General features: G+C 36.7%; 1 protein-coding gene across 19 annotated transcripts in view; it reads left to right on the plus strand.

Annotated features, from left to right (window-relative positions):
- Window positions 1-25,609, plus strand: part of LOC123562381 (myosin heavy chain, non-muscle-like) — a 108,077-nt gene that overhangs the window by 67,907 nt on the left and 14,561 nt on the right. For all 19 annotated transcript variants that reach the window (XM_053537269.1, XM_053537252.1, XM_053537256.1 and 16 more), the window contains 8 exons: window positions 3,791-4,071; window positions 8,795-8,975; window positions 9,164-9,376; window positions 9,802-10,181; window positions 13,151-13,274; window positions 17,036-17,244; window positions 20,212-20,320; window positions 24,041-24,210. In XM_053537269.1, the coding sequence (XP_053393244.1) occupies window positions 3,791-4,071; window positions 8,795-8,975; window positions 9,164-9,376; window positions 9,802-10,181; window positions 13,151-13,274; window positions 17,036-17,244; window positions 20,212-20,320; window positions 24,041-24,210 (1,667 nt within the window). The remainder of the gene's footprint in view (window positions 1-3,790; window positions 4,072-8,794; window positions 8,976-9,163; window positions 9,377-9,801; window positions 10,182-13,150; window positions 13,275-17,035; window positions 17,245-20,211; window positions 20,321-24,040; window positions 24,211-25,609) is intronic.

Consider the following 25,609-nt stretch of genomic DNA (forward strand, 5'->3'; position numbering starts at 1 on the left):
ATCATTTCTTATTTTACATTTTTTTCCAAACCTTCCATGATTATTTATCAACATGCAAGTTCCCACACCTCACTCCTCCATCCAGTCATGCCCACCACTAATTATGCATCCTCTGTGAACATTTATTAGAAACATGTGAAGTGGCACACCTACACCTGGTTACCCACTTGCCTTGGTCACACCCCCTCCCCCTACCAACCCCCCCCCCCCCCCCAAAAAAAAAAAAAAAAAACAAATATTTTTTTTATCATTTCTTATTTTACATTTTTTTTCAAACCTTCCATGATTATTTATCAACATGCAAGTTCCCCGACCTCACTCCTCCATACAGTCATGCCCACCACTAATCATGCATCCTCTGCCCCCCCCCCCCCCCCCCCCCCCCCCCTTCACCCTTTTTAACCAGGTTTTCAACGAAACCCTGAGTTATTAGATTGGGGTAGATGTCGGTCGGGCGGGCGGCGGTGGCGGCGGCGGCGTCAAACTGGTGTTTCCGGTCAATAACTTTTGTTTCGGTAAAGATATTTGAATAAAACTTGGTATGTATGTAGCTTATATCAAGACAAAGGCTGGGATTGATTTTGGGGTTTCTGGGGTCAAGGTCAAGGTCACTGTTACTTAAAATAGAACAAGGGTTTCCGGTCAATAACTTTTGTTTCGGTAAAGATATTTGAATAAAACTTGGTACGTATGTAGCTTATATCAAGACAAAGGCTGGGATTGATTTTGGGGTTTCTGGGGTCAAGGTCAAGGTCACTGTTACTTAAAATAGAAAAAGGGTTTCCGGTCAATAACTTTTGTTTCGGTAAAGATATTTGAATAAAAGTTGGTATGTATGTAGCTTATATCAAGACAAAGGCTGGGATTGATTTTGGGGTTTCTGGGTCAAGGTCAAGGTCACTGTTACTTAAAATAGAAAAAGGGTTTCCGGTCAATAACTTTGTTTCGGTAAAGATATTTGAATAAAACTTGGTATGTATGTAGCTTATATCAAGACAAAGGCTGGGATTGATTTTGGGGTTTCTGGGTCAAGGTCAAAGTCACTGTTACTTAAAATAGAAAAAGGGTTTCCGGTCAATAACTTAACTTAGGAATGAGCTATCATGATGAAACTTGGTGTATAGAAAACTTACATAAAGTTGTAGCTTGGGATTGATTTTGGGGTTTCTGGGATCAAGGTCAAGGTCATTGTTACTAAAAATAGGGTTAGGCTAGGGTTAGGGTTAGCATTTCTTCTACATGCATGGAGGGATTTTGATGAAAGTTGGCACAATTGTTCACCATCATGAGACGGAATGTCATGCGCAAGAACCAGGTCCCTAGGTCTAAGGTCAAGGTCACAGAGGTCAAAGGATACAAGAATGAAAAGTTTGTCCGAGCATATTCTTCTTCATGCATAGAGGGATTTTGATGTAACTTGGCACAATTATACACCATCATGAGACGAAGTGTCTTGCGCAGTTTCCATTCTTTAGAATTACTTCCCTTTGTTGTTACTATAAATAGCTTATATTGTAACTTTTCATTACTAGACGTAGGGAAAAATCGAGACCACTTTTCTGTAGTACAACATGCATGTTACATCCAATTTGAGGTGTATTTTGACCAATCTCTACCTGGTAAGGATTTCTGTGTGGACTTACAATTCTTTTTTTTGTATTTTTTTTTTTTTTTTCTTTTTTAAGATTAACTTCCCTTAGTTGTTACTATAAATAACTTAAATTGTAACTTTTTTATAATTGACCGTAGGGAAAAACCAAGACCACTTTTCTGTGTACAACATAGTTGTTACTTTCTAATTTTAGGTGTATTTAAGGTATCTCTACCTGGTAAGGGTTTTTTTGTGGACTTAGAAAAACAAAAGAATTACAATGATTACTAAACAACCACAAAATTAAAATTACATCTGCAAATACAGGTGCTAGAGTAAAGAAATTTGCTGTGACGGGCGTATATTGTGACATTCTGGCACTCTTGTTTATTCTTATGAAAAGTGTTGAAAACCTGGTTTCGTGGCATTGACGCGTTTCTTGTTCATTTTTAATTTTCCATCAATATTTATAATCAACATGTGAAATTTTGTTTCCTCTCCCGTTCCCCCGCACCCCCACCCCCTATAAAAATGAATATATACATATATAATTATATTTCCATTCCTTTTTTTTTTTTTTTTTCTTTTTTTAAATGTTCAAACCTTCAACATGTTAAGTCGTGACTGCACAAACCTTGCCCTCAGCCATGTTCAAGATATCTTACCTGTGTTCTCTTAAGGACATCTGTCCTTTTAAGTTCAAATGTACATGTTAATCAGCAACACCTGGAGCCAAACCACTCAAAGACAATATTTCGTTCAAGTTAAACTTCAAGCTCACATTTCAATTAACTGCATTTAATTTTAAAAGCTAAGCTTATTACAATAAGCATATCCCATTCAAAAAAAATTCTTTAGACAGGATCAAAGTATCATACATTTATTATATACTCTTTAATTAAACATTTGTTTTCTGTTAAATTGATTTTGACTAATGAAATTATTTGCTTCTTATTAACATCCTTAACTTTTTGACGGATATATTTTTTTGCCATTCCTCACCACAAACCCTTTCGGCGGGGGATACCAATTCATCGAATTTGCTTGTTTTATAATGAATTTGCCTTTATAATTATATCTCATCAAAGTTTGTAAGGATTGGTGTGGGACTTTTTCAGTACTGTCAGCTGTCTGTCACAAGATATTGTCCGCCAGATATCTTTTCACCCCCTGAAAGGATTTTGAAATAACTTATATGCTAACATTTGCTATAATGTAACAGCTTGTAGAGAGCAATTTGCAGCATGTAAGGTCATGGTTGTACAGTGAGGTTAAATCTCAGTTAGGCAGTATTCTGTGTCCACTATATCTTTTTACCCCTTTGATATCTTTTTACCCCTTTGAAAGATTTCAATCACTTGGCATTAATGAGACGATATGTAGAGCACAACTTTAATTCATGTTAGTTCGAGGTCATGGTTCTGAGATTGTAGGAAAGATAGGAACTTTTTTTGTCATCTCTTTCTTTTTAAACCTTTGAATATTTTTCATATAACTTGGTCAGAATATGGGCATACTGTTCGATAACCAATCGGATAGCCCTTGTTGCTCAAGATTTATGGCCCTTGAGTAACTTGATGTTCGCTGATTAAATAAAGCAATTTTCTTGGAAGTTAACAACATTTATATAGAATCTGTATCACTATAGGTCAAGTTCAGTAACCAGTCAGGTTGGATTAATATCTCCACAGTTATGGCCCTTTATCAAGATGTGTATGGCTGTCTGCTTAATAAGCAGCGTGTTTTTTCTTTGTTCTCAACGATACTTGTACAGATGGTGTATCTCTATAAAAATTAGGTCAGTTTAATAACCAGTCAGTTTGGATAAGTATTTCCAGAACTTGACCCTTGAATTAGTCACAGGGAAGTTGAAGGGAATTTTAATGTAAACTGATATAGTGATAGATGCCAGTGAGAGTGTATAGTGTGAGAACAATAGCAATATCTTTGTTTTAGAATTATCTCTCTATTTGCTCTTTTCACTTTCCTTACATTTAAGACAGTATCTTGGATTCCATTGAATGGAATTAAATGTATTGCATTTAAAACATTTCCTGATGTTTAAACTAATTTCAAACAAGCCTTTGGTAACGGCAGGGCTGGGGGTATTAGTTAGTCAGAGAGAGCTCTAGTTTTGTCATTTTAAATGCTTTTAGTTGTTTCTATAATTTAAATTGTGTGTATATATTTTTTCTGTAGATTGTTGAAGTTAAGAAGAAGGCTGAAGAGGATGCCAAAAATAATGAAGCACTGGACGACTACAAGAAGAAAGCAAGTCGCGAGATGGAGACCTTACAGGGACAACTGGAGGAGACTCGTGCAGCTGCAGATCGTCTGGACAAATCACGCAAGAAGTTACAAGCAGAGGTGGATGATTGCAATATGGAGCTGGAGAAGCAGCGTTCTAGTGTTCTTAATGCAGAAAAGAAGCAACGCAAATTTGATGCTCTCCTTGCTGAAGAAAAAGCACACAGTGAAAGGTAAGGTTTAAAACTTTCTATTTACTGTGCAGTCCTTTAATATTTTGGAGCACAGTTTGGCTGAAATGGTTATTTCTTTAGGATGTAATTTTGTAGATTTTAAATTTAAAAGATAAAGCAAATGGTATGATTTTATCAGCTATGAGAAATCACATGTTAACATAGACCACTTTCTTGTTACCTTAGGGCTGTCTATTGGTATGTTTAACTGTACATTGTTTAGTTTTGATATTTTTTATTCAGTTTACATTCTTGGAAAATGTTTAACCGAATATAACTGTAAAACTTAACTGTCAAACCTGCATATAAAGACCTTACTTTGTTATGTGCAGGTGGTGTTTATTCATAGACTAACTGACAATTCTTAATTTGGAAATGAAACTAGTGGTCTCTGTTCACAGATGGTTGTTAGCAGAAGTTAGCTGTACTTACTGCTTGACCCACCTAATTTGTAACCGGTTTTATTTTTTTAATTGCGATTTTATTTTGGAAGATCCTCATTCCCCTCATAAAATAATATGTATTTTTCCCCTTTCTCAGAAGAAAAATTCCCCTGATAATAGGTTGTTTGACACAACTAAATATGAACTCTCTTTCAAGTTATATTATAGTGCCTCTAAGGAAGGTTACTGCTGCAATATAGTTAAATTAGTAAGAAATGACTGAAAACAGTATTAATAAGTGTGAAAAGTAGTAACATATACAGTGTAACTTCCGAAAACTGAACGACTTCCGGACCAGCCTAAAAGTTTGGTTTTTGGAAGTTTCCGGAATTCAGAAGTTTGAAAGTTTGTTGGCAAACTTGACGTGGTGCACAAGAATTATGGTTTCTTACACGTAGGATGAAGGAGAATTTTATTCTTTTTAATTTTACAATTTTATATTAATTAATTTATTAATTAATTGATCAATTAATTACAAACATTAAGGATAATAAATACATAAATAACAAATTTAAAAAGAAACAACAGAACTTTAATAATAGCATTTACGCAAACATTTTCCATTAACATTTTACCATCTTTGGAGTCCCGAGTTCGTCAACATTAAATTTTAATTAATGTTGATAATGCATAGTTTAATCGATGTAACTAATCATTTAAAACATCTATCTTTCTTTCGTTCAAACATTAAGAAAGTTTTTAACACATAAGATATTTAATTCATCACATTTCCATTAATTGAATACAAATGAAAATAATCGCTAATTATGTCTCCCCCAGGAGACATATTGTTTTTGCCCTGTCTGTCCGTCCGTACGTCACACTTCATTTCCGAGCAATAACTGGAGAACCATTTGACCTAGAACCTTCAAACTTCATAGGGTTGTAGGGCTGCTTGAGTAGACGACCCCTATTGTTTTTGGGGTCACTCCATCAAAGGTCAAGGTCACAGGGGCCTGAACATTGAAAACCATTTCCGATCAATAACTAGAGAACCACTTGACCCAGAATGTTGAAACTTCATAGGATGATTGGTCATGAAGAGTAGATGACCCCAATTGATTTTGGGGTCACTCCGTCAATGGTCAAGGTCACAGGGGCCTGAACATTGAAAATCATTTCCGATCAATAACTAGAGAACCACTTGACCCAGAATGTTGAAACTTCATAGGATGATTGATCATGAACAGTAGATGACCCCTATTGATTTTGGGGTTACTCCGTCAAAGGTCAAGGTCACAGGGGCCTGAACATTGAAAACCATTTCCAATCAATAACTAGAGAACCACCTGACCCAGAATGTTGAAACTTGATAGGATGATTGGTCATAAAGAGTAGATGACCCTTATTGATTATGGGATCACTGTCAAAGGTCAAGGTCACAGGGGCCTGAACATTGAAAACCATTTCCGATCAATAACTAGAGAACCACTTGACCCAAAATGTTGAAACTTCATAGGATGATTGTACATGCAAAGTAGATGACCCCTATCTATTTTGGGGTCACTCCATTTAAGGTCAAGGTCACAGGGGCCTGAACATTGAAAACCATTTCCGGTCAGTAACTTGAGAACCACTTGACCCAGAATGATGAAACTTCGTAGGATGATTGGTCATGCAGAGTAGATGAACCCTAACGACTTTAGGGTCACTCTGTCACAGGGGCCTGAACATGGAAAACTATTTTCAATCAATAACTTGAGAACCTCTCGACCCAGAATGTTGAAACTTCATAGGATGATTGTTCATACAGAGTAAATGACCCTTATTGTTTTGGGGTCACTCCGTGAAAGGTCAAGGTCACAGGGGCCTGAACATTGATAACCAGTTCCGATCAATAACTTGAGAACCACTTGACCCAGAATGTTGAAACTTCATAGGATGATTGAGCATGCAGAGTAGATGACCCCTATTGATTTTGGGGTCAGTCTATTAAAGGTCAAGGTCACAGTGGCCTGTTCATGTAAAATCATTTTTAGCTCATCTGATTTTTTGAAAAAAAATGATGAGTTATTGTCATCACTTGAGCGGTTGTCGGCGTCGGCGTCGGCGTTGCTTGGTTAAGTTTTATGTTTAGGTCAGCTTTTCTCCTAAACTATCAAAGCTATTGCTTTGAAACTTGGAATACTTGTTCACCATCATAAGCTGACCCTGTATAGCAAGAAACATAACTCCATCTTGCTTTTTGCAAGATTTATGGCCCCTTTTGTACTTAGAAAATATCAGATTTCTTGGTTAAGTTTTATGTTTAGGTCAACTTTTCTCCTAAACTATCAAAGCTATTGCTTTGAAACTTGGAATACTTGTTCACCATCATAAGCAGACCCTGTACATCAAGAAACATAACTCCATCTTGCTTTTTGCAAGAATTATTGCCCCTTTTGGACTTAGAAAATCAGTTTTCTTGGTTAAGTTTTATGTTTAGGTCAGCTTTTATCCTAAACTATCAAAGCTATTCCTTTAAAACTTGCAACACTTGTTCACCATCATAAGCCGCCCGCTTAGCTCAGTAGGTAAGAGCGTTGGTCTACGGATCGCGGGGTCGCGAGTTCGATCCTCGGGCAGGGCTTGTGTTCTCCGTGACTATTTGATAAACGACATTGTGTCTGAAATCATTAGTCCTCCACCTCTGATCATTCATGTGGGGAAGTTGGCAGTTACTTGCGGAGAACAGGTTTGTACTGGTACAGAATCCAGGAACACTGGTTAGGTTAACTGCCCGCCGTTACATGACTGAAATACTGTTGAAAAATGGCGTTAAAACCCAAAACAAAAAACAAACAAACCATCCTGCTTTTTGCTTTTTTCTCTTAAACTATCGAAGCTATTGCTTTAAAACTTGCAACTCTTGTTCACCATCATAAGCTGACCCTGTACAGCAAGCAACATAACTCCATCCTGCTTTTTGCAATAATTATTGCCCTTTTTGGACTTAGAAAAATCATTTTCTTGGTTGAATATTATGTTTAAGTCAACTTTTCTCATAAACTATCAAAGCTATTGCTTTAAAACTTGCAACAGTTTTTCACCATCATAAGTGGACACTGTACATCAAGAAACATAACTCTGTCCTGCTTTTTGCAAGAGTGATGGCCCTTTTTAGACTTAGAAAATCATGGGTAGGACAATATTTCTATTATACAAAAAAAATCAGATGAGCGTCAGCACCCGCAAGGCGGTGCTCTTGTTTGGAAATAACTTGAGAACCACTTGACCTACAATGTTGAAACTTAATAGGATGATTGGACATGCAGAGTACATGACCCCTATTTATTTTGAGGTCACTTGATCAAAGGTCAGGGTCACAGGAGCCTGAACAGTGACTTGAGAACCACTAGGCCACGAGTGTTGAAATTTAGCGGGATGACTGGACATGCCAAGTAGATGATCCCTATTGCAGCCAACCATCAGTGTCTCTTTGACTTTCGCTCCTGACCCCTATTGACAACCTTGCCTATAGGACTTTGCATTTGGGGAGACATGCACTTTTTTACAAAAGCATTTTCTATTTACTTCCAGAAGTCAATTTTAGTGCTAAAATTTAAACGGTGCTTCAAAAATCGTCCGGTTTTCAGAATTCGGAAGTTCCGGTTTTCAGAGGTTAAAAATGTATAGAAATAAGAACAGAAAAAACGGGACCTTGAGTTTTGTGCGGTTTTCAAAGGTTTCCAGTTTTCAGAATGTCCGGTTTTCGGAAGTTACACTGTATATGGCTAAAAACTTACCCTTTTTGTCTTAAAATGACGAAAAATTCCTCTTCCTGAGGGCATGGGTACCTGTCACCAAAAGTTGTCTAGTGCCCTGATAAACTATGCATCAGTCGAAAGGTCTTTGAGATAGTAGAGTCTTTGAATATTTAAGACATCTTTAAAAATGTCAATTTTATTGCTTAAATTGTATTTTTTCCTTGTATAAATAGTGGGTAAAATCACAGTTTCTGTAAAAAATGTTTTAAATTGAAATGTTGCTTTTATGCTTATTTACTAAGACATCCTGGAATTCTTTAAAAGTCTATGAATAAATAAAGTCATGATTTAAATTTTTAGAATTTTTTGGTGCCCGAAATGGCTGAAATTTTCAATGGATAAAACCCTGCCGAAATCTTTTCAAGGCAAAAACATCAAAACAGAATATTTACACAAGTTGCCATTACCACCCTTAGATTTCTTTAAAATTATGTTGATCTATGGTATTGTCCTATATTTAAAGAGAAGTCAAGGAAAAACAAAAAAAATTCAAGAAAGGTAGATCAGATATTAATATATGAACTATTTGTACAGACTGCTACAAGATAAGGAGCTTATTGAGAAGGAGAGCCGTGACAAAGAGACTAAGATCCTGAACTTGCAGCGTGAGCTCGAAGAAATTCGTGATAGGTTTGAACAGTTGGAGAGACAGAAGGCTGCACAACAGAGAGAATTGGAGGACTTGTACTCGAGCAAGGATGATGCTGGCAAAAGTGTAAGTTTAGGTTTTACATTTTATTTGTTTAAAGCTTATTGACTTTCTGAATGGAGTTATTGTAGTTGATAAGAATATTTTAGAAGTCTGAGAACTTAAAAGCTCTTAAGTTAGTTCTTGCCAAAAGTCAAACATGACATGATATTTAAACATACCAAACTTTATCAACCTGTTTGCTTCACTTTTAGGCTCACGAGCTTGAGAAGTTGAAACGTAACTTATCTGAGCAAGTGGAATCACAACGCCTCCAGATTGAGGAGCTCGAAGATGAGCTTCAAGCAAGTGAAGATGCTAAGTTAAGATTGGAAGTGAATATGCAAGCAATGAAAGCACAGTTTGACAGAGACCTTGCTGGACGTGATGATGCTGTGGAAGAGTCTAAGAAATCTCTAATCCGACAGGTATGAGTAATTGTCCAGTGTCATATTGAGCGATTCTGCCAGTTCCTGTTTTTCTTTTTCTACAGTCTGACTGACTAGAAATGTTAGACAAATACTGCTGGGTTTGATAAAAAAGTAGGAATACCCACATTTGAAAATAAAAGAAAATTTAACTTTTAAGGATAACGTTAGACTTTTACACAGGTCTGTTCTGTTGCTTAACCAATTCTTGTGCATTATGTGGTGGTATGGTAAGGAGTTTGATCTCCAACCTAGGATGTTCAGAATGAGTCACATATATACAATTGTCCGCCTTCAGTGATTGCCTTCTTGCTAAGGATGGTGAGATAAAAATGAAGATATATTAACGTAACATAACTTATAATGTAAAACTGATTTATTTGAAACAAATGTAGTGCTTTGAAGAAAAACAATGTTCATTGTAGCTCCGTGAAATGGAGGCAGAGTTAGAAGATGAGAGGAAACAGAGGGGAACTGCAGTAAACGCTAGGAAAAAGCTTGAAGGTGATATAAAAGATATGGAACAACAAGTTGAAGGAGCTACTAGAATGAAAGACGATGCCATTAAACAGTATAAAAAGATTCAGGCCCAGATGAAAGATTTTGGCAGGGAGTTGGATGAAGCCCGTATGTCGCGGGATGAGATGCAGGCACAATTCAAAGAAAATGAAAAGAGACTGAAAAATCTAGAAACCGATAATCTTAAACTGCAAGAAGACCTAGCAGCTGCCGAGAGAGGAAGGCGAAATGCTGAAGCAGAAAGAGACGAACTTCAGGATGAGTTGGGTAGCAACACAACAGGAAAGTAAGTTTTTACACTGGATTTGAATCTTACTTAATTTCAGTTACCAGGATGTGTGCTTATTTCAGTTACTAAGGGAGCTCTAATTTTTAGCTTACCTGTCACAAAGTGACAAGGTGAGCTTTTGTGATCGCGCGGTGTCCGTCGTCCGTCCGTGCATGCATGCGTCAGTTCGTAAACTTTTGCTTGTGACCACTCCAGAGGTCACATTTTTCATGGGATCTTTATGAAAGTTGGTCAGAATGTTCACCTTGATGATATCTAGGTCAAGTTCGAAACTGGGTCACGTGCCATCAAAAACTAGGTCAGTAGGTCTAAAAATAGAAAAACCTTGTGACCTCTGTAGAGGCCATATATTTCATAAGATCTTCATGAAAATTGGTCAGAACGAACCTTGTGACCTCTCTAGAGGCCATACTTGTGAATGGATCTCTATAAAAATTGGCCAGACTGTTCATCTTGATGATATCTAGGCCAGGTTCGAAAGTGGGTCACGTGCCATCAAAAAGTAGGTCAGTAGGTCAAATAATGAAAAAACGTTTTGACCTCTCTAGAGGCCATATTTTTCATGGGATCTGTATGAAAGTTGGTCTGAATGTTTATCTTGATGATATATAGGTCAAGTTTGAAACTGGGTCAACTGCGATCAAAAACTAGGTCAGTAGGTCTTGAAAAAGAAAAACCTTGTGACCTCTCTAGAGGCCATTCCCTTGAATGGATCTTCATGAAAATTGGTCAGAATGTTCACCTTGATGATATCTAGGTCAAGTTTGAAACTAGGTCACGTGCCTTAAAAAACTAGGTCAGTAGGTCAAATAATAAAAAAACCTTGTGACCTCTCTAGAGGCCATACTTTTCATGGGATCTGTATGAAAGTTGGTCTGAATGTTCATCTTGATGATATCTGGGTCAGGTTTGAAACTGGGTCAACTGCGGTCAAAAACTAGGTCAGTAGGTCTAAAATAAGAAAAATCTTTTGACCTCTCTAGAGGCCATAGTTTTCAATGGATCTTCATGAAAATTGATCTGAATATTCACCTTGATGATATCTAGGTCAGTTTCGAAACTGGGTCACGTGCGATCAAAAACTAGGCCAGTAGGTATAAAAATAGAAAAACCTTGTGACCTCTCTAGAGGCCATATTTTTCATGAGATCTTCATGAAAATTAGTGAGAATGTTCACCTTGATGATATCTAGGTAAAGTTCAAAACTGGGTCACGTACCTTTGAAAACTAGGTTAATAGGTCAAATAATAGAAAAACCTTGTGACCTCTCTAGAGACCATATTTTTCAATGGATCTTCGTGAAAATTGGTCAGAATTTTTATCTTGATAATATCTAGGTCAAGTTCAAAACTGGGTCACATGAGCTCAAAAACTAGGTCACTATGTCAAATAATAGAAAAAACGACGTCTTACTCAAAGCTGGGTCATGTGGGAAGAGGTGAGCGATTCAGGACCATCATGGTCCTCTTGTTTGTTGATTTCAGCTCTGGAATAAGCCATTTTTTGTCAGGGACCACTTGAAAGCATGTGAACAGAATTCTAGGCCTGTTTTTATATGCCCAGATTCATAGTTTCTCAAGGGTTATGTTGAAAACAAATTTGAGGCATGTCTCTGAAACTATTTAATGGAATTTCAAGTAAGCACATATAATACAAGATACATATATGTCCAGAGTCAAAGTTCACACTGAGGGCAAAGGTCAAGTAGCTTTATTTCGTGTGCACTCTGCATCTTCTCAACTGCTGGAAAAATGTTCACTGAATTAGCTTCAGTTGTTTATCTCATCAAATTGATGCGCAGATAACGCTGTTCACTAGCTCTAGGGTCAAGGTCAAATAGATCTATAGCTTTATTATGAGTCCACAGTCACTGGCACCAGAACAGAAAGAAAATGCCTCGGTACATGTTATACCTTACCCCTAGGTATTCTATAAGAACCATGGTCATAAAGGGGAAAATATACTGACCAGTTTCAATCGCGCATTTCAAACCTAAAACACGTAGTTCGGTAAATGTGTACTATGGATATCAAACAAGTAGTAATTTATCTTCCATTGTGTACCGGTCACATTTCTTCAATACATCTTATCTTAGAAAAACAATACGTAGTTTATAGTTATTTCAACGTTACACAAAAAACTTGCTTGAACTTCCCTGGTGAAGTTCCGTTCTAGATTACAAAACCATTCTGATTGGCTAATGTGAAAATGTATGTCAGTCGTCATTTTACTACACGTGTTCGCTAAAATGTGAAAATGCAGCATAAATGTGCAAAATGAATAAAATAATCAGAACAGATGCAGACCAATGTATTATTTCAAATTGAAGATCATGTACAAGATGAATTTCATTGGATTTTATTGTAAAAATGTGATTTTTTTTTAAAATTCTGTTTTTGTTTGTTTACATTTCGCCAAACATGTGCACACTGCCGTGACCTCTAGACCAGATGTTCATTAGGGAAGGTCAAGCAAGTTTTTTCTGTAACGTTGACAAAAGCATAAAATATGTTGATAATCTCAGCAATATGGAATATTGAGACAATGTGACTGGTGCACGATGGAAGATGAATTATCGCTTGTTCAATATACTAGGTACCCATTCACGGAACTGCGCATTTAAGTTGAGAATTTTACGATTGAAACGGGTTAGTATATTTTCCCGTTCATGACCATGGTTCATATAGAATACCTAGGGGTAAGGTATGACATATACCAAGGCATTTTCTTTCTGTTCAGGTGCCAGTGTCCACAGTATATTTCAAAATTGCTGGAAAGATTTTCATAAAATATACATCAATAATGTAATTGTTGATCTCCTCAAAAAGGACATGCAGAGTGCATCACCCAGTTTACTAGGCCCCACCCCCTTCACAGTATAAAATCTGTGTCTGGAGATATTAATCACCTAAAGTGATAACTAGTTTCTTCAACCACTTCTATAAATAACTGTATTTGTATTAAAGGTCAGCGCTGCTGGATGAAAAACGTAAATTAGAAGCACGTATTAGCCAGCTGGAAGATGAACTTGATGATGAACAAGGAGCTAATGCAGATCTTCTCGACAAAGCACGCAAAGCAACTATGCAGGCAAGTGGAAATTTAGATTAAGCCATTTTTGCCAAACTTTCATGAAATATTTCAGAAAATACATATTGCATAAGCTTATTATGGAGACATGTAGGTTTGGGAATGTTATCAAAACTTTGCCAAGGATGTCATTGGCTATGAATCTTACAATATTGTTACTTGGGATTCTGTTTTCAGGCCCTACCTTCACTCTTTGGAAATTGACCAAGGGTCTTGGTAACTTTAGGGTGAGTTGGGGGGAGGGGGGAGCGTGATTTTGTTACATCAAGGAAAATACTATGTGATCACCTTAGGTGGGGGGCAGCATCCATTAAAATTGTGCACTTTATTTTTTTTAATATTAGTTCTTATCCAGTGTCTGTCAATCTTGGTCATACTGTTTAGTGGCATAATGTCTTGGCTAGGGCTGGATCAGTATACCGGTACTGTAGGCGTACATTTATTAGCGCGGCAAAAATTTAGCACAAACGCAATTTTTGGTGAAATACCTAATTAATGCGTGGACGTGAATTAGCGCTCTCGCGAGACCGCTAATTTCTAATTTTAGCGCTGTCCGAGATGAGGCTCTCGGAGATTAATGGAGATTTACGAAAATATTCGGAAATAAACTTAACCATCAGCAATTTTTATGTAATGTGTTTCTGCTGTAATTATACATCATACTGATTATGAAATCAACTTTTTTCACTGTTAGCGGGCTAAAGAAAGTACGATTTATTTGAAATTATTTACTAATGTGTTATACCGTAAATCTCTTCTTGTATTTAATTATAATAATCTGCATGTTTTATATTCTGTATACTAGTTATAATTGCTGAAATAAAACGAGATTGTCACACATTTTAATCATTGAATCCCCATTGTCCTACATGCATTGTGTCTTAATACAAACGTTCACACCTTTCGTAAACGAGCGACTGCAACAACGCACATGCCCTAAGGTGATACGGAAATCGATATCAACATGACCAAATGAGAAAAAACACGAACTACAAGCTTAAATATTTTAATTTGTATGATCATATATTTAAAATAATAATATGAACAATAAACAGGAATATCATACGAACCTTAAAATATTAGCAAGCAGTGTCACTAGTGCAAACTCTCAAGAGTAATTATTTGCAAAAGTTAGAAGAAAACATCATCAAATGAAAATGTACATGAAAATGCTTGGACAAATTAATGCGCGGACATGAATTAGCGCACGTGCGATAGCGCTAAAAGCGCTGTTATTAGTACACCGCTAAAATAAGTAAGCCTACAGTATATATATATGAATTGAATATTCATGTTAACACGGATACGCATATCGGCTTTCTTTATGTATCGATATATTTATTGATGCCCCTTTTAACACAAAATAAGTTCACACGTCTTCATTTTTATCACTTTACAATAAAATACAGGGAGAAATCAAAAGAAAAGTATAATTTTGTAACCTCGGGCCGCCATTATATCCCAAAACAGTCATTGCATAAACCACTTTTTGTTTTGACAGCTAAGTTCAAAGACATTTGCCGACAAGCATGACGTCTCATGTAAATCAAGCACGTGATTTAAGGAAATCTCGCTTTTCATTGGCTTTTTAGCTCACCTGTCACAAAGTGACAAGGTGTCTGTCGCCCGTGCGTGCGTAAACTTTTGCTTGTGACCACTCTAGAGGTCACATTTTTCATGAGATCTTTATGAAAGTTGGTCAGAATTTTCACCTTGATGATATCTAGGTTAAGTTCGAAACTGGATCACATGCCATCAAAAACTAGGTCAGTAGATTAAATAATAAAAAAAACCTTGTGACCTCTCTAGAGGCCATATTTTTCATAGGATCTGTATGAAAGTTGGTCTGAATGTTCATTTTGATGATATCTAGGTCAAGTTCGAAACCGCATCAACTGCATTCAAAAACTAGGTCAGTAAGTCTAGAAATAGAAAAACCTTGTGACCTCTCTAGAGGCCATACTTTTCAATGGATCCTCATGAAAATTGGTCAGAATGTTCACCTTGATGATATCTAGGTCAAGTTGGAAACTGGGTCACGTGCTGTTAAAAACTAGGTCAGTAGGTCAAATAATAAAAAAACCTTGTGACTTCTCTAGAGGTGATATTTTTCATGGGATCTGTATGAAAGTTGGTCTGAATGTTCATCTTGATGATATCTAGGTCAAGTTCGAAACTGGGTCAACTGCGGTCAAAAACTAGATCAGTAGGACTAAAAATAGAAAAACCTTTTGACCTTACTAGAGGCCATATTTTTCAATAGATTTTCATGAAAATTGGTCAGAATGTTCATCTTGATGATATCTAGTTCAAGTTCGAAACTGGGTCACGTGCGGTTAAAAGCCAAGTCAGTAGGTTTAAAAATAGAAAAAACCTGTGACCTCTCTAGAGGCCATATTTTTCATGAGATCTTCATGAAAATTGTTGAGAATGTTCACCTTGATGATATCTAGGTCAAGTTCAAAACTGGGCCACATGCCTTCAAAAACAAGGTCATTAGGTCAAATAATAGAAAAACCTGGTGACCTCTCTAGAGGCCATATTTTTCAATGGATCTTCATGAAAATTGGTCAGAATTTTTATCTTGATGATATCTAGGTCAAGTTCAAAACTGGGTCACATGAGCTCAAAAACTTGGTCACTATGTCAAATAATAGAAAAAGCGACGTCATACTCAGTTCAAAACTGGGTCATGTGGGGACAGGTGAGCGATTCAGGACCATCATGGTCCTCTTGTTATTTTTATTCTCGCACTGACAGGAAGTTACCCGCTAAAATGAATTGAAATCCATATGCAACGTCGGTAGTTTTCCATTTCGAGCGCACCTGCTACTTATTTTAGTTGCGGGGAATTCCATTTACATGGATGTTGTTACAGCGCGTGTTGCTGTTTTAATTTTAGCAATCTCGGTAATTACAGAAATAAGTAAAAGCAAAACAAACTTAAAGATCTGGTATAACAATAAAGACCTTGCATAAATGTTAAGTTCTCAGTCGAAATTTACGACTTTAAGAAGAAATATATGCATTTTCCCGGCGTATAGTTCTGAAATATAGACTGATACATGTATTAGATAAAAAGATCGTGCCTTAATCTTTCTATAACAATTTAAATGAGTTCAAATTTTATTGGAGCCAACACAACTAGACATTTTCAGTTCGTCATGGTCATGTTACCCAAACAAAGCAATTATTTTGGACCCGTCATTTTGTAGCTTTGAAGTTATAGGTCCTACTAGAGTATTGAATCGTCAATACGTATCATGTATTGATCCTTCTTTATTGCAAAACGTATTGTATCGATTTTTTCCATTCAATACATAGTCCTAGTCTTGGCCTTGTTCAATAACCAGCTGGATTGTCCCAGTGAATCAGGAATTATGGCCATTAAATTACGTTAAATTGTTAAAATTTTCATTGTCCACTAGATGACCTTTGTAGGCTTTGACTCCTGCTGTTGTTAGGTAAGGCTGGCTAAGAGAAAATCGGCAGTTCTACTAGGTGCCCTAATGCCCAAAGGTTGTACTTAGAGTCTACATGCACTATTATAACACCATTATAATCTTTTTCTCTTAGCCAGCCTTACCTAACAACAGCAGGAGTCAAAGCCTACAAAGGTCATCTATTGGACAATGAAAATTTTAATAATGGTGTTATATATATAACTTTAACTTTTTTGGTTTGACATCAGTTCCAACAAAGCAAAAACAAATACTTTATTAAACAGGTAATAAGTTGAATACATAAATTTCTTTATACAGTATGAGCAGTGTCAGACTGACCTACAGTCAGAACGATCAGTTACTCAGAAACTGGAAACCCAGAGAATGCAGCTTGAGAGACAGAACAAGGATATGAAGGAAAAACTGTCCGAACTTGAAGGCCAGATTAGAACACGAACAAAGGCAACTATAGCAGCTCTTGAGGGCAAGGTGTCCAACTTAGAAGAACAATTAGATCTAGAAACTAAGTAAGTATGGCTGTAATGAGGGATAGAGGAATTTTAAGATTTAGAAACTGCAAGCTAGGCTGCAAGGATGGTGAGTGAACCGTTAGATTTAGAAACTAAAGTTAGGCTGTAAAGAGGGTTTATCTAGATTTAGAAACTAAGTAAATAAGGCTGTTAAGGAGGGATAGAGGAACCGTTATATTTAGAAACTGCAAGTAAAGCTATATTGAGGGATAGAGGAACCATTATATTTAGAGACTGCAAGTAAGGCTATATTGAGGGATAGAGGAACTGTTATATTTAGAAACTGCAAGTAAGGCTATATTGAGGGATAGAGGTATTGTTAGATTTAGAAACTGCAAGTAAGGCTATATTGAGAGATAGAGGAATTGTTAGATTTAGAAACTGCTAGTAAGCCTATATTGAGAAATAGAGGAACAGTTGGATGTAGAACGTGTAAGGCTGTATTGAAGGATATTTACTAGTATAATACCTAAATCTATTGAGTCAGTACTGTTGTACATTAGAATGGAGCCAATGGCTGTAACTAGTTTTTGAAATGTCAGTATTTGTTGAGTAAGGAGCCATTTGTTTGATTCCACTGGGTGTAACTATGTTAGACCATAATAGATTAGTTACTTGAAGGTTTTTTGTAGAGACCAGTTTAATCGTAGATTACTGTTCAATGCATTTCAATTCACTAATTTTTGTTGTTTTATTTTCTATTTTTTAGCTCACCTGTCACAAAGTGACAAGGTGAGCTTTTGTGATCGCGCAGCGTCCGTCAGTCCGTCCGTAAACTTTTGCTTGTGACCACTCTAGAGGTCACATTTTTCATGGGGTCTTTATGAAAATTGGTCAGAATGTTCACCTTGATGATATCTAGATCAAGTTTGAAACTGGGTCACATGCGGTCAAAAACTAGGTCAGTAGGTCTTAAAATAGAAAAACCTTGTGACCTCTCTAGATGCCATATTTTTCACAAGATCTTCATGAAAATTGGTCAGAATGTTCTCCTTGATAATATCTAGCTTAAGTTCGAAACTGGATCACGTGCGGTCAAAAACTAGGTCAGTAGGTCTAAATATAGAAAAACCTTGTGACCTCTCTAGAGGCCATATTTTTCACAAGATCTTCATGAAAATTGGTCAGAATGTTCGTCTTGATGATATCTAGGTCAGGTTCGAAACTGGGTCACGTGCGGTCAAAAACTAGGTCAGTAGGTCTAACAATAGAAAAACCTTGTGACCACTCTAGAGGCCATATTTTTCACAAGATCTTCATGAAAATTGATCAGAATGTTCCCCTTGATGATATCTAGTCAAGTTTGAAACTGGGTCACGTGCGGTCAGAAACTAGGTCAGTAGGTCTAAAAATAGAAAAACCTTGTGACCTCTCTAGAGGCCATATTTTTCACAAGATCTTCATGAAAATTTGTCAGAATGTTCACCTTGATGATATCTAGGTCACATTTGAAACTGGGTCACATGCCATCAAAAACTAGGTCAGTAGGTCAAATAATAGAAAAACTTTGTGACCTCTCAAGAGGCCATATTTTTCACGGGATCTGTATGAAAGTTGGTCTGAATGTTCATTTTGATAATATCTAGGTCAAGTTGGAACCTGGGTCACGTGCGGTCAAAAACTAGGCCAGTAGGTCTAAAAATAGAAAAACCTTGTGACCTCTCTAGAGGCCATACTTTTGAATGGATCTTCCTGAAAATTGGTCAGAATGTTTACCTTGATGATATCTAGGTCAAATTCGAAACTGGGTCACGTGCGATCAATAACTAGGTCAGTAGGTCAAATAATAAAAAAACGTTGTGACCTCTCTAGAGGCTGTATTTTTCATGGGACCTATATGAAAGTTGGTCTGAATGTTCAACTTGATGATATCTAGGTCAAGTTCGAAACTGGGTCAACTGCGGTCAAAAAACTAGGTCAGTAGGTCTAAAAATAGAAAAACCTTGTGACCTTTCTAGAGGCCATACTTTCAAATGGATCTTCATGAAAATTGGTCAGAATGTTCACCTTGATGATATCTAGGTCAAGTTCGAAGCTGGGTCACGTGCGGTCAATATCTAGGTCAGTAGGTCAAATAATAAAAAAAACCTTGTGACCTCTCTAGAGGCCATATTTTTCATGGGATCTGTATGAAAGTTGGTCTGAATGTTCAACTTGATGATATCTAGGTCAAGTTCGAAACTGGGTCAACTTCGGTCAAAAACTAGGTCAGTAGGTCTAAAAATAGAAAAACCTTGTGACCTCTCTAGAGGCAATACTTTTGAATGGATCTTCATGAAAATTGGTCAGAATGTTTACCTTGATGATATCTAGGTCAAATTTGAAACTGGGTCACGTGCGATCAATAACTAGGTCAGTAGGTCAAATAATAAAAAACCTTGTGACCTCTCTAGAGGTCATATTTTTCAATGGATCTTCATGAAAATTGGTCAGAATTTTTTTTCTTGATGATATCTAGGTCAGGTTCAAAACTGGGTCACATGAGCTCAAAAACTAGGTCACTATGTCAAATGATAGAAAAACGACGTCATACTCAGTTCAAAACTGGGTCATGTGGGAACAGGTGTGCGATTCAGGATCATCATGGTCCTCTTGTATTAAATTGACATCAAGACCATTTGTTATTTTAGCTCATCATTTTATGCCTTTTCATCAGTTATCAGAAATAAAAGATAAAATTGTCCCACCTTTTAAAAAGATGGATTTTCATGATAATCTAACAGATTGACTAAAAGTGGCCAAATAGAAATTTAGTGCAAATTAGAATAGATCATATCAAATTTTGAAAAGATCCCAACAGTTAAAGTCTGTCTTAAAAAATTTCTACAGTTAACAAGTATACTGAATTAAATACACTTTGAATTTTATGCAAACAAACAATAGAACATTGTTCTTGCATAGTAAAGTAAAACTTCTGTGCTTAGAAAAGCTGTTTCTTATTTCTTTATATATAAACTCTTACAGGGAAAGGAACACATTACAGAGGGCTAACCGCCGTCTGGAGAAAAAACTCAAGGAACAGGCTATACAGGCAGAGGACGAGAGACGCCATGCTGACCAATATAAAGAACAAGTAAGAATTTTATAGAATTCACGATTTCATTCCTCTGATCACAAATTTGAACTTGACCAATGGTAAAGCTGCATTCTGAAAGTAGTCTCGAAGCTTAGATTATTAACCCACCATCATCAGATGGTGGGCTATTCAAATCACTCTGCGTCCGTGGTCCGGCGTCCTTCCGTCCGTCCGTCCTTCCGTTAACAATTTCTCGTTATCGCATCTCCTCAGAAACTACCAGGGGGATTTTGACCAAACTTTGTCAGAATGATGTATTGGTACCCTAGTTGTGTCCCCCTGAAAATCAGACTGGTTCAACAAATTTTTAGTAAGTTATGGCCCTTTGTTTATTTCTATAATTTACATAGATTTATATAGGGAAAAACTTTGAAAATCTTCTTGCCCAAAACCACAGAGCCTAGGGCTTTGATATTTGGTATGAAGCATCATCTAGTGGTCCTCTACCAAGATGATTGAAATTATTTCCCTGGGGTCTAATAAGGCCCCGCCCTGGGGGTCACATGGTTTATATAGACTTCTATAGGGAAAAACTTTGAAAAACCTCTTGTCCAAAACCACAGGGCCTAGGGCTTTGATATTTTGTATGTGACATCATCTAGTGGTCTTCTACTAAGATTGTTCAAATTATCCCCCTAGGGTCAAATATGGCCCCGCCCCGGGGGTCACATGGTTTACATAGACTTATATAGGGAAAAACTTTGAAAATCTTCTTGTCCAAACCACAAAGCCTAGGGCTTTGATATTGTAATGTAGCATCGCCTGGTGGTTCTCTACCAAGTTTGTTAAAATTATCCCCCTAGGGTCAAATATGGCCCCGCCCTGGGGTCACATGGTTCATATAGACTTGTATAGGGAAAAGCTTTTAAAAACTTCTTGTCAATAACCTACAACATTCAAATTTGGACCACATGTATGGTTTTGAGTGGCAAGATGAACCTTGACATGAGTTGACCCTGATTTTGACCTAGTGACCTACTTTCACATTTCTGTAGCTACAACCTTCAAATTTGGACCACATGCATAGCTTTGTGCACTGAAATAAACTTTGACCTTGACATTGACCTAGTGACCTACTTTCACATTTTTGAAGGTACAGGCTTCAAATTTGGACCACATGCATAATTTCGTGTTCGAAATGAAATTTGACCTTGATTGTGACCCAGTGACCTACTTTCACATTTCTCAAGCTACAGCCTTCAAATTTGGACCACTTGCATGGTTTTATGTACCGAAACAAACTTCAACCTTTACATTGACCTAGTGACCTACTTTCACATTTTTGAAGGTACAGGCTTCAAATTTGGACCACATGCATAGTTCTGTATTCCAAAATAAAATTTGACCTTGATTTTGACCTAGTGTCCTACTTTCACATTTCTCAAGCTACAGCCTTCAAATTTGGACCACTTGCGTATTTTGTGTACCGAAATGAACTTTGACCTTAAGATTGACCTAGTGACCTACTTTCACATTTCTGTAGCTACAGGCTTCAAATTTAGACCACATGCATGGTTTTGTGTACCGAAACAAACTTTGACCTTTACATTGACCTAGTGACCTACTTTCACATTTCTCAAGCTACAGCCTTCAAATTTGGACCACTTGCGTAGTTTTGTGTACCGAATTGAACTTTGACCTTAAGATTGACCTAGTGACCTACTTTCACATTTCTGTAGCTACAGGCTTCAAATTTAGACCACATGAATAGGATTGTGTTCCGAAACAAACTTTGACCTTGACATTGACCTAGTGACCTACTTTCACATTTTTGAAGGTACAGGCTTCAATTTTGGACTACATGCATAGATTTGTTTCTGAAGTGAAATTTGACCTTGATTTTGACTTAGTGACCTACTTTCACATTTCTGAAGCTACAGCCTTCAAATTTGGACCACTTGCATAGTTTTGTGTACCGAATTAAACTTTGACCTTAAGATTGATCTAGTGACCTACTTTCACATTTCTCAAGCTACAGCTTTCGAATTTGGACCACATGCACAGTGTTGTGTACGGAAATGAAATTTGACCTTGAGCTAGTCAGTAAGTCTTGAAATTTGGAACACTCAAAAATGGCACATTGGTGGGCGCCAAGATCACTCTGTGATCTCTTGTCTTTAAAGATTATAGTCAAGATTGTAGAAGTAAGACTTTTTTATAACTCCAGCCTTGTTTTCCAAATTGACCATAGCAAAATAGTAAACATGATCTTGATAGTCTCCAGACTCAGTTTATTGTCCAACATCTTTTTCGAAGAAAAATGGGGCACACAGAAATGGGCTTTGTCGTTTTGTCTGTCACACTTGGTTTCCAGTCTATAACACTTCCATTCATCAAGGGCTTTTGAAATAACACATGGCAGAAATACTCCCAATAATTTGACGACATGTGGCATGCACGACACAGACCCCTAGCGCCAAAGTCATGTCACACTTACAGGTCAAAGATTGTTTAACAGAGTCTGTTTTGTGTCTGATCCATAACTCTGCAGTTTGACAAGGGATTTTGAAATCTTTTGGCACAAGTGTTCCATGAATGAGTTGACATGTCATGTGCAAGACCCAGGCCCTTATCTCAGAGGTCAAGGTTTCACTTAAGAGGTCAAAAGTAATGGTTTTTTTTTTTCGACTATTCGAAGAACAGGGGAGCTAACATACTCGCCCCGGCGTCAGCGTGAGAGTTAGCGTGAGCGTCACACAAATGTTAAAGTCCATTGAGATATTGCTTTCATATTTTGCATACTTGTTTACCATCATGACCCCAGTCTGTAAAAAGGAGGAGGCAACTCTATCAAGCATTTTGACTGAATTATGGCCCCTTTTCGACTTGGAATAAATGTTAAAGTTTGTGTACCACCCCAAATATTTTCAAAGTCCATAGAGATATTACTTTCATATTTTGCATACTTGTTTACCATCATGACCCCAGTCTGTAAAAAGGAGGAAGCAACTCTATCAAGCATTTTGACTGAATTATGGCCTCTTTTCGACTTAGAATATGCTTATTGTAATGTTAAAGTTTTACTCATTGCTTATATTATACTATCAAGCACTGGGAATAGTCGAGCGCGCTGTCCACTGACAGCTCTTGTCTTGTTTTTGTTTTTGGCTGGAGTGCATAAATGTTTGTGTTGCAGTTATCTGAAAACACTATTTCCCCTAGAGTCATGAAACCATGTGCAGTGACAGGTGTGAGGGGCATAAGTCACGCATCTAGTTACTTACTTTTTCTTACCAATTTTGAAATAAAATTGCATTAAATCTTTAAAATACAGGTATTACATTTTAAAGCATGCACCAATTACAGATTTCCAGACATTTCTAAACTACATCTCTGTGAATTATATACTTTCGATATATATAATTATGATTGATAGACATTTTTAGTTTGTTGACCACTTACTTTGAAGAGGATTGTAAAAAATGTCCCTAGGTAGGGGACATTCGTTACAATTTCTTATGACTGAGGTCATAGTGTTGTTACCAGTAAATTTGCCTGTCATCAGTTTTATGTAATAATTAAATTGTATATTTGCTACTTGTACAACTTGTGGTCATTACAAAGTTGTAAGAGCTAGAGTGGTTAGATTTACATATTCATCGTACATTTTCACTTTGGGTTTGAACCATTCTTACCTTGTCATGCGAGGAAGCACCTGTTAGGACAGATTGGTTTCAACTTTATTGCCATTCTTAAATGTATTGGTAATATTTTTAGGTGGACAAGATGAACGCCCGCGTGAAGGCTTTGAAACGTCAAGTTGACGAAGCTGAAGAGGAAGTCACAAGAATGAATGCTCAGAAACGTAAAATACAGCGGGATCTAGATGATCAAATTGAACTCAATGAATCTGCATCAAGGGAAATCTCACAACTCAAAAAATACAGGTGAGCATAATGTCCTTTGAATATAGAAAAATTCAGTCTTGTATGAAAATACTTCAAATGTGGCTTTGGTTAAACCTGTCTGATGGTAGATTGGAGAACTGTTACACAGTTACATTGCTAAGATAGAATTATTCAAGGTATATTTAGAGGTTAAAATTAATTTTTTATGGAGTTTCTGTGGCTGGGCTGTTAAGATCTTGCTCTCGAAACCTCACTTAGGGTGTAGAATTCTTCATGTGATGAACCATCTAGGTGGCTTATGGTTGGATGGTGATTCTAACTAGGTGCCTGCCTATGCTTAAGAGGGCACCTGGGGTCTTCCTCCACCATCAAAAGCTGGGAAAAAATTCTGAAAGACCTGAATTGTTTCGATGTGAGTAAATCCAATAAAAATATATATATTTAAGATGATGCTTTTAAACAGGCTGTGTTAACTTTTTTTGTCCTCAGCGTGAAGTTGTTTGATTTCATTAGCATGAAAATTTGTGGGATGTGAATTTATTGATTTCAAAAGTTTGATAAATGGGATTTTTTTGTTGAGTGGAATTTTATTTTGACAACAAAATCCTTTCACAAATAATTATGATTTTGTGGAATCTGTTATGTTCAGAATGGTATGCCATCATTGTGATAGAGCAAACTGTGAATCAGCTTGCTTGTCTTCAGAGTTACAAAAGTGGTCATTGAAAAAAAATCTGGTTTGAGGAATTACTTGAATTCTGCGAAGTTACTTAATAGTGATGCACATCAACAATTATTGTCAAACTGTATCATTGATATTTTTAAAAGTACGGAAGTCATGTTTTTAATTTAATTTATTTGAACACATCAGGCAGGTTTTTCTGAAATTTATAGTTTCTAAGTTTCAAAGTTCAAGGTCAGGATATATCTGTAGAAAAACTAAATTCCTGTATAAGTAGTAGGAGATGGGAATCAAGGTGTTGGTGGTAATTGAAACACAATTGGACACAATATATATTAGTTGAGAACCCCATATCCATTGTTTGTTATCAAATGTACTGTATGAAGTAGCTTTTTATCGTTCGTTGGTTTATATTCATGTATAGAAAGCTGCTGTATATTGTTTGGTGCTTTTAAAACTTTGGTTCCAGTGAGGCTACTTTGGGATTATTTGCTAGAAAGGCTAGCCCCCACAACCCCATTTAGGGTAGTCATGTACATAAGTTGTGTAGGCACAAAAGGCTTGTTTTGCATAGAATATAGCCACAGAAAAACTTACTTCAGTCAGTGTTGTATACCTCTCTTTATACCACTGGATGGACCCTTGAAAAGAATTGTAGTGAACTTTATAGCAGAAAAGTAGAACTTTATAAAAAAAAAATGTCAAATTATAGCATTTTATTCAGATGTGTACGTTTTGAAAGTGTAAGGATTTTTA

The sequence above is a fragment of the Mercenaria mercenaria genome, chromosome 2 (genome assembly GCF_021730395.1).
Source record: "Mercenaria mercenaria strain notata chromosome 2, MADL_Memer_1, whole genome shotgun sequence".
NCBI lineage: Eukaryota > Metazoa > Mollusca > Bivalvia > Venerida > Veneridae > Mercenaria > Mercenaria mercenaria.